The sequence below is a fragment of the Sinocyclocheilus rhinocerous genome, unplaced genomic scaffold (genome assembly GCF_001515625.1).
Source record: "Sinocyclocheilus rhinocerous isolate Xijiao unplaced genomic scaffold, SAMN03320098_v1.1 scaffold3064, whole genome shotgun sequence".
NCBI classification, from domain to species: domain Eukaryota; kingdom Metazoa; phylum Chordata; class Actinopteri; order Cypriniformes; family Cyprinidae; genus Sinocyclocheilus; species Sinocyclocheilus rhinocerous.
This window is the reverse complement of record NW_015641461.1, coordinates 37,743-48,288: the sequence shown is the minus strand read 5'-3', so window position 1 is coordinate 48,288 and position 10,546 is coordinate 37,743. Positions and strand designations below refer to the sequence as shown.

Below are 10,546 nucleotides of genomic sequence, written 5' to 3'. Positions count from 1 at the left end.
TAACATGCCAACACTTTAACTATATTTTCCCTCCGCAAATTAGTAATGTTGTGGAAGTGAATTCTTCATTTTCCCCTCTCTTATGTTATGTGCAGGGCTCTATACACTCTTAAAAATAAAGGTGCTTCATGATGCCTTTTATCTAAATGGTTCCATAAAGAACCTTTAACATCTGAAGAACCTTTCTGTTTCACAAATGTTTCTTTTTGGTGAAAGAAGGTTCTTCAGATTATAAAAAGGTAAGAAAGAGATGGTTCTTTAAAGAACCTATGGCTGAATGGTTCTATTTGTCGCCAACCAAAAATGGTTCTTCTGTGGCATCGCTGTGAAGAACCTTTTAAGCACCTTTATTTTAAAGAGTGTACTTCAAGACAAAGTTCATGTAAACTATTTCAAAGCTCCACAAAAGCTTTTGATCTGAGGTGGGCTGGCTATCTTCGCAACATCTATTAATTCCTATACGGAATCAACTTTTCCCAGACACCTGTTGGCTGGCACTGACTCAGAGCTGTGCTGAATAAAGACACTTCCACGCATCTCACAGTAAAGACGAGACTGTGCCTGTGAGAAAGAGCCACATGCTATCACTTGTATGCACTGCTGCTGCAAACAGGGTTATTTTCCCATAGTATTGATGTCAAAATTTGGTCAAAGAGCTCCATTCTGAACGTCTCACAGGGTTGATGTTAGTCAGCACTGCGTCTGAGAGCAGGAGGAGTACAGACAGAGCAGGATGAAGCTGTCTATGAGGAGGACGCAGTAAAGACAACGCTGCGTATGCAAACTCTGCGCCCTCTGGAAGCGCGTCATCAGCACCGCCAGCAGGACGAAGAAAGTGGCTATATTTAAAATCAGGAAAAGGCGAATGTACGAGGTGGCGTTGAACATATTGTCGCTCTCTGCCGTAGCCCCCACACGTACTTCTTTGAATTTCCGCCCCTTGACAAATCCCACTTTCCTGCCCTTTCGTAAATCACTGTAATCGATGAATGCCCTCGAGTCGCCGCCGGTCTCCTCCGGAGCCTCCTCATAGACGCGCTTCATCGTCCTCTGCCTCTCCTTCTTCTCCCTCGCCTCGATCTGAGCAAAGATGTCTGGGAGGCTGTCGGAAAAGCTCGCCTTCTTGCCTCCCTTCCCCTTCCCTTGCTTCTTAGAAAGGGAAAACATCTTCTCCACAGTCCCTGGAGTCTTCCTCTTGTCCGAGGACTTTAGGAGGCGCTCTGCAGTTTTGTGGAAACTGTCCGTGTTGAGAACCCGTGAAAGGATGTGCCTCTCCAGCTGCTGGAAGACTGGTTTGACATGCTGCAGATTGTCCTCCACAACATTAATGTATTCCTCTACCTCCTCCAAGGGCTGCTCATTTGTCCCTGCTGTCCTTTCAAACACTACTTTCTTTTGGTCCATCAACACCATGGCCATAGGCTTGGTGGGAACCACATCTGTGTACAGATAGATGGTGTAGGTGTGATCTCCGGTGGCCAGATAGATGTCCAGTGTTTTTGAGTCGCCACGCACACTGAAACTCTGAACATCCACTCCGGATCCGAAGAAGATGTAGGCCACTCTGCTGGTAGGGTGCCTCAGTGGCATAGTCACATTTACATAATTCGAACCATTATAGGGGTATCCACGGGGGTAACTCCTATATCCCACTGTTGCCTTTTCACTGCTGCCCGTATCGTCCAACCAGAACATCCTGGACGTTTCGTTTCCGTGTCTGATCAGAGCACCGTGAACTCCGTCGACTTGGGTTTCCTGAAAGGGCATGTCTGTGTTGTGGAAGAAGGCACTCATGCTGCATGTCACGCTGCCTAAATGCAGCTGAATGTGGTCGACCATCAGCAGCAGCTGAGGATGAAGCAGCAGTAAGTTCCTTTGAAAACTCTTGATCTTCAGCTCAGGGTTGTAAGCGCCGTGACCCTCCCCGCGAATAAACACCATTCCCTGCCGCTCCAAAGCCGCCTCCACCTGCCCCTGGCAGTCTGCCGCTTGACCGTGCTTGTACTTAAGCCATTTAGAGTTACAAGCCTCTGTAACTTGGCCTTCCCATGGTGCAAAGCAGCTCTCCGACACGGCAGGCCCGAACATGACGGCATTGTTGAGAGAGGTGTATTTGGGACCGTACAATGCCTCTGTGATAAACGGGACTCCATTCGGAGCAAAGGTAAAGGAGTTCTGGTCCGGATGCTCGTGGCCCGCGTTAAAGTTCCGCCACCCTTTGATCCAGTCTTTGTATTTGTTTTGGTGAACCATGTCGAAAATAGCACGTCCCCCGAGCTTGCCCGACTTAAAGGACAGAAATGTGTGGTTTCTCCTAGCAGGCAGGGCACCTCCGTAGGTCACCACTCCCCAGTCTTCGAAATAATGGAGGTGCGATGCACCATAATCAGGAGGTGGGGTGGGCTGCAGACTGGCATCATACCTATACAGTGGGAGAAGCACATAGAAAAGTTAGATAAGCCACAATACAAAAAAAAATTCTTGTTCTTGGATAATCAGAAAACTGTTTGGTAAGTTTGCTTGCAGGATAAACTGAAAACTGTTTGCTTGCAGGATAAAAAGGTCTATTTCATTCCCTATTGTGGATAGTGCAGCAATTATGAAGCACAGCTCACATAGGAGTCACTCTTAAATCACAATATAAGACTACATCACAATATATGTAGTCATATATTGTGACTACAATATATATGTAACTAAAATTATAGTGACTAGCAATGCTTCTAAAGAAAGTCAAATTGCCTGAAAACGTAAGTACAACAAAGGTGAAATTTTGCAACATTGACATTTACCCTGAAACAAAATATACTGAAGCACCATGATGACCAGGGACTAACAGCTTCTTACAAACATGTTTAAGGGGGGAAAATAACAACAATCTGTATCTAAAAATGTTAAAACTCAATCTACCAAAATCAAAGCCTACATCTTTGAGGGTTAAATACACAGTATTCAAAACTAAAATTTAATACAGAATTTTTTTTTAACTTTTTTAAAAGTTAGAAGTTCCATGCTCAGGAACCCAACAAATCTCACCAGAGGAACTCGGTGTGCAGCGTGCACCAGCGCTGACCCCTGCCTGCCTGTCCTGGGCCCTCCAGAACTCGATTCTGTCTGATTACCTCAGCCAGCCAGTTCCCGCTGCCATTTCGCATGACATACCGATCCAAAAACACCAACTGACTCTCTGGCCCATAGAACCAGTTATAGTTGGAATCTGCGATTGCAACCGTTCTCTGAAAACCTGCAGGAGCAAAAAATACATTGAAACATTCAAAACCTAATACGAGTGTGAAAGATTAGGTCAACAGGAATCTGTTCTTTTTGTTTCCTACAAACTGCACAATAAGTGTTGATTTTCAGTCAGTGAGCAGAAGCTTGTTTGACTGCTGTAAACACTTTTTAATTATCGAGGTTGGGCGAAGATTAAAGGAAGAGTAGCAGTTTACTGTGAAAAGGGATATTAAACCTAGCAACCACTAGAAAATATTTAGCCAGAATGAATCACTTTTGTGTAAAAGAACGGCAGCAGTAAGCACAGTCTTTAGAGGGGAGCATTTAACTAATGAGAGTTTGATGTTAGTATTTTCACCAGTTTGTTTTAGTTTCCACAGAGAGCCAAAACACTTGCTAGCTACACTGATATAGAAATACAAAAACGGCTAAGAAGAGGCCATATAGTCCTAACAGTACTGCATCTGTGTGCATTCCCAGAGGGGATAGACTGAGAGATAGACTGAGTGTATTGTGACTGCTAACCCTCTCCGTCTCCTGATTTGTTGCTTAAGGTTTTGGTTTCCACTAAAATAAAATGGCTTTTGGCAGGAGGTTGCAAACTGTCCAAACCTGACTTGTCTGTAGACGCACACAAACAGCTTACCAGCTCTTAGTTCTTTGATGTGCACAGAGAGCTATTGTTGCAGTTACAACTCATGGTCTGAACTTTGGTTTGGTGCTGGCTAGGTTACCTGTTTATCGTTTTAAGGTGAGACCAGGCAACTGATCTGTAAAAGGAGTTTATTACTGTATTTGCCAAAAATATAACTTTTTTATTTTAAAAACAAACAAGCAAGCCCCGTCCAGATTTAAGAAGTTATGCAAAAGTAACGTAACATTACTTTCCAAAAAAGTAACTAAGTAACGTTAGTTACTTTTCTATGGAGTAACGCAATATTGTAATGCATTACTTTTAAAAGTAACTTTCCCCAACACTGACTATGCCTGACTATACAAAGCACTTTATTACCACAATTGTCTGCTAGTAACATTTTTAAAAGGGGGCATATCCTGAGAAATAAAAGAAAAAAGGTCAAAAAATGAAAGCAACCTGTAACTTTCAAAACTGAAGGTGCATTTATTGTAACAAAATTTGTCAATCTGTCAAACACTTTTACACTGGACCCAACAGCAAAACTGCAGCCCACATAAAGCAAACAGTTACTCATTTTCAAAATGCGTGATTTACATACTATAGATGTTACAACCGCAGCAAAATGTCCCATATAGTTCTAAGGATATTACGAATTACGACCTTTTTGCAGACAAAAAAACGTTTTAATTGGACCTCGGGTAAAGAAATTAAATGTTAAAAAATTTGCAATATGACACCTCTAAATGCTGTGCTTGTAATAGTCACAGAATGAAGCAAAGCAAGGTCTTACCAGGCAACACTGTCCTGTAGAGAAATGCAAAGTGTTTGTGCAGCCAGGGGTGATTGAAGTGGCCGATATCAAAGTGCCTCTGTACCAAAAACATGTACTGAAAGAGTGAACGAGTGGTGTAAGTTCCATACGCCACACCCTCGTACAGAGACCCATCAGTCACATCTCGGAGAAGAACCATGGACTTTTCCATGATGGCCAGAGCCTGTTTTGTCCAGAGGTACGCTTCCTGGAGGTATCCTGAAATACAGAGCAAAGTAGTAAAAATGGCAGCATAGAGAACAATTTGTTGCGATCAGAAGGCAGTTTTCATGAATATGGTGAACTTTGGACATTATCTTTTAACATATTTAATTCAATGTAGCAAAAAACTTCCATTTAAATTTTTTTTTGAATTCTCTATTGAACACTATATTATGCTCACTAAGGCTCAATCAAAAATAGAGTAACAACAGTAATATTGTGAAATATTATTACAATTTAAAATAATTCATTTAAAACATAATTTATTCATTGGTGATGTCGAAGCAGAATTTTCAGCATCATTACTCCAGTCTTCAGTGTCACATGATAATTCAGAAATCATGTTCAAGAAACATTTATTATTATTATTGGGATGAAAAGAGTTGTGTTGCTTAATATTTTTGTGGAAACCATAATACATTTTGGTTTATTTAAAAACATTTTAAATATACATCTTTTGTAACAGTATTTACTTTGACCTCATGAGCTCTTGAGTGTCATGGCAATTAATGGATCTAATTGCTAGAGGTAGTTTATTTAAAGAAACAGGACACAGGTGAAACTAATCAGAAGCAAGGAAACAGACAAGGAACTAATAGATAGCTATATGGAAACAAATGATCTAATTGAGGAAAAAGGGAAACCAAAACAGCAACTGAACACATGAAATTTATGACACTAGTTAACAATCAGCATTTTCTAAAAAAATTGGCATCTTCAGGAAAAAAAACCCCCAAACAATTTCTTTCTTTAAAACACGGATTTTCTTTTCAACTTTGAATATATACAGCACATGTTGCAATGAAATAGGAACTAATAGATAGCTATATGGAAACAAATGATCTAATTGAGGAAAAAGGGAAACCAAAACAGCAACTGAACACATGAAATTTATGACACTAGTTAACAATCAGCATTTTCTAAAAAAATTGGCATCTTCAGGAAAAAAAAACCCCAAACAATTTCTTTCTTTAAAACACGGATTTTCTTTTCAACTTTGAATATATACAGCACATGTTGCAATGAAAGAAATATTTTTCTTGATCTTGAACTTCAGCATTACAATTTGTACATTTACATGCAAGAAACATGCCTGAGACTCAAGACTGCCAAAGCTGAAACAAATCCAAAAATGTCCATAATATTTCTGTTTATCCATATAACAACATCAGTCATGACATAACTAAAAAATTTAATTTCTTAAATGGTGTAAGGAAAATAGCGCTCAATTTTTACACAATGTTTCAAAGTGCTGCTTTCTGCAATAAGCCTGGAATAGTTTTCTCATGTGCATGTACTGTAAATGGGCTTGTGTCAGCAAAAAGCAGTTCTTAGCCGTTATATCTAGCTCATTTCAGCATAGAGAGATCAGACAGAAACCAGAGATCCCTTTAACCTCAGCAAGTTACGTTTGATGGTATAAAATGATGAATTGTACAAGTTATAATTATGAGCCTGGGAATCAGAAGACACACAGACACTAAGACTTGTTGCAAACCTCAGTAAAGCTTTGTGAATTCCTGTACTAATTTGAGCTAAACTCTTAGTAGAACACCACCTTTGACATGCACAGCAAGACTTAATTTCAGGAAAATGTTTCAAATGTACTCTGCCTGCATGCTTGGGTGAGTATGAGAAGAACCACATGAATATTTAGACCACAGCTCATCAGTATATTGAGTAATCCGGTCACACCACAAATGTACTAGTTCCACCCACAAACAGCTATCTAAGTTATTCCTTACACACACATGCAGGAATTACCCTCAGTGAACAACAACATTTACACAAACATGATATCACCCTGCTCTGTGGATTCAGACTGCAGAAACCCAGCTCTCAAGCCCGAGTTATCAAAGCACAAATTATGTACTATCTGGGTGCACCATATTAAGGAAACATCCACACTAGAAAACACCTTTCATGCCACAAAGCCCTTTATTTTTTTCCCATCTAAATATTTTCCTCATTTTCATTGCTTTTTACGTTATATCTTTTTTTATATTTCCATGTTTTTTCTTCTACTACAGTCTTTTTCGGTTACATTTCACACAAAAAAGTACATAGTATGTTCCAATATTAGTCATGTAATTTTGAGCTCAATGAAGGCTTGGTTGAGAACGTTATATTTGGAGAGTCGTACCACCACACCACTTATGCTATTTCTGCTGTTTGTGTACTGTGTATACATTTGACTAAATGTGCAGTATACAACCAGAGTACACAGCTGTACCATACAGCTCAATGCACTTGACTTGATGTCTGGGACAGAATTGACTATTTCTGTAATAAGTCATATTTTCAAAGTTATCACTTATATTCCAACATGTGTTACTTACAGGGCTGAATAAAGACTCGTTGCAAGTGTTGTTGCCGTTTCCTGCCCTTGCGTAAAAGCAGTACACTTTAGCATACTTAAAAAAAAAATAAAAAAAAGAGGGAGTACCTATTATGGAATGGTTTCAGACAATTACAATGTTATTTCAAATTAAATGAAATTGTATTGCATTTTACATTTATATTAAATTCAATTAGCTGAACTTCAGACTTTTAAGTAGGACTTTATTTATATATGTAATTTCGGCCTCACTTCAGTTTGGGGACCAATTCTCACCATTAACTAACTAACAGCTATCACTAATTGGCTGCTTATTAATAGTTAGTAAGATAGTTGTTGAGTTGAGTTTAGGCATGGGTCGAATTAAGAGAACTAAAATACGGTCCTGCAGAATATATGTGCTTTATAAGTACTAATAAACAACCAATAAGTTAGTAATATGCACGCTAACAAGCAACTAGTTAATAGTGAGAATCGGTCCCTTAACTAAAGTGCTACCATAATTCCATATTTATTGCTACTGTCTTTGGAATACGGCATTACTGTCAATGTCATTTCTATTGAAATTTAAATATTAAATGCAATATTGATAACACGCTACAGTTAAAATTCTATAAAATACTAAGTAATCACATTCTCAAAAGTCAACCGTCATTTCAAAGGAGTGTCTTCTTAAGAGCTGTGATGGTCTCAGTAGATCAGGTGAAGGTTGGAAGCTCGTTCCACCACAGAGTAAATGTGAGAGCATACTGGAAAGCGACTTTGTACCTTGTTGTGATGGAACCTCCAGACGGTAGTGGAATACAGACGCTTAGGACTGTGCTGAGGTAGGAGAGTGCTGTTCTAGCGGTAGTTCTCATGGCCAAAATTAGAGCCTTGAGTTCGATATAGGGAGCTACAGAGGAAGTGAGACCAAAACTGTGTGATGTGGGCTGTTTTTGGTTGACTGGAGATCAGATGTGCCATGTAATAAAGTGTGAAACTGCAAAACCAGGCAGTCATCATAAAGTGCTAAGTGAAATTTAAGTGGCAAATAAAGAACTACGCACAAGTTCCTGACTGTCCTGACCTGCAAGATGTAGAAATGATGGGTTGGTTGGGATTACTAGGAGCTTTGCATACACAAGGTTGAGCATAAAGGGTTAGTTCACCCAAAAATGTTGTTAAATTCTGTAATCATTTACTCACCCTCATTTCGATCCACACCCTTAAGACTTCTGTTTATCTTCAGAACACAAATGAAGAAATTTGAAATATTCTCACATCGTTTTTGTCCATCCATTGAGAATCCATGCAACCAAAACTGATGCATCAAAAAGTACACAAAAAGTCTTAAAGGGATAGTTCACCCAAAAATGAAAATTCTGTCATTAATTACTCACCCTTATGTTGTTCCAAACCCGTAAGACCTTCGTTCATCTTCGGAACACAAATTAAGATATTTTTGATGAAATGTGAGAGCTCTCAGACCCTGCATAGACAGCAACACAACTATAATGTTCCCAGGTCCAGAAACGTAGTAAGGACATCGGTAAAGTAAAACAATCCATGTGACATCAGTGGCTCAACTTCAGTTTTGCGAAGCTACGAGAATACTTTTTGAGCGCAAAGAAAACAAAAATAACAATTTATTCAACAATTCTTCTCCCCCGAGTTACGTCTTCCGCCATTTTAGAGAGTATCACAATGCATACTCACGCTTTCCCCCAAGCGTAAACAACACTGATTACGCAGATTCATTCATGCTTGCGCTTTCTCCGACGAACGCAAACAACGCCGATTACGTCGATTACGCTCTTGGGTACTCTCCAAAATGGTGGCAGACGTAACTCGGGGGAGAAGAATTGTTAAATAAATTATGTTATTTTTGTGAGAATTTTCAGTTTTGGGTGAACTAACCCTTTAAAGTAATTCATACTTTGTACAGATGTCTATTTGTACTTTTTGCTGAATCAAAGTTTTGGTTGCATGGACTGTCAGTAAATAAAAGGAAGTCTTATGGGTTTGAAACGACATGAGGGTGAGTGAAAAATGATAGAATTTTTCATTTGGGTGAACTAACATTTTTAGGGGGTGTTCCTTCATCAAGGCTGATCTCCACAAACCAAGTATATCAATGCTGTTATTTTATAAAGAATCTTCTGCTATGAAACTGAGCTGGGAATAGTGGGAAGAGTGGGGTAAAAAGAACTTCCAGATATTTGGACAGATATGAGAGAAGCCGATTCAAAAAGGAAAAAGAACAGCAGGACATACTTTCAGGGCCAAAAACTACAGATTATGTTATGAATAGCTGCAGGGGAGGAATATAGACAGAGAGAAACACAAAAGAGCAACAGAGAGAGGGGAAAATATCTGTTCTGAAATACTGGAGTCATGTGGAGAACTGCTGCACTGGAGAAATAATTACGGAGGCTTAAGTTCAGCTCTGCAGAATGACCCTGAGCAGCCTTAAATTCCAGGCAGGAATGCTGAGCGAGGGGGCAGACCTTTCATCCTTCAAAACGTGTGTGTGTGTGGCAGAGCACTGAACTTTCTCCAAAAACCATATGTCAGTTCAAGTGGGAGTAACAAATTGTGCACAGATTCAGTTCTGAAACTGAGAATTTCAGTTCCGCTTGGTATTAAAAAAGTTTTCTGAAGGGGTTTTCTGGGTTTAATAAAAGGTCATGTGGAGCATGTTGTCAATTATTGGCCCTACAGGCCTAAAATATTTTTACTTGTCCTGTTTTTCTTAAATTTTAAATGTGCTTTCATGACTTTTTTAATGTTTTTGTAATGCATTTCCCAACAGAATTCCAACATTGAACAGCATGACACAGACGCTGTCCGTAGAGGCAGAGACAATATAAAGTGGACCAATCATAGGTAAATGTAATCACAACACTCAATTTTAGCGGCTGTAGGAACGGAAGTCTCATCCTTCAGCTAAAAGAGCCAATAAAATATTTTATAAAGGTAATTTACTTTAAAAACTTACATGTACGTTAACTAGACCAGCGTGAAAAATAAAGTTTTTTAACAAGACTTGAGCAGAAGTTATGAAACTACTGCTATCAGATTTATTATTTTTGATTTGAAACGTAATTTCTACAAACAGTCAAGTAGATACACTGTAAAAAAATTGTCCCACTTTATATTAAGTGGCCTTAACTACTATGTACTTACATTTAAATTAATAATTTGGTACAATGCACTTATTGTGTACATACATGTTTTTACATTGTACTTATATTTGAAAAATATCTGCATGTAATTACATCTGTAATGAATTTCTGTAATTACATTTATAATTACACTGTTG

General features: G+C 38.9%; 1 protein-coding gene across 1 annotated transcript in view; it reads right to left on the bottom strand.

Moving 5' to 3' along the window:
• Positions 1-206: 206 nt before the first annotated feature.
• LOC107754999 (dermatan-sulfate epimerase-like) overlaps positions 207-10,546 on the bottom strand; it is an 18,186-nt gene continuing 7,846 nt past the window's right edge. Inside the window, exons 4-7 of the mRNA XM_016571640.1 lie at positions 8,431-8,467; positions 4,662-4,901; positions 3,037-3,244; positions 207-2,422 (exon numbers count right to left, since the gene is read on the bottom strand). Coding sequence (XP_016427126.1) covers positions 691-2,422; positions 3,037-3,244; positions 4,662-4,901; positions 8,431-8,467 — 2,217 coding nt within the window. The 3' untranslated portion in view covers positions 207-690. The remainder of the gene's footprint in view (positions 2,423-3,036; positions 3,245-4,661; positions 4,902-8,430; positions 8,468-10,546) is intronic.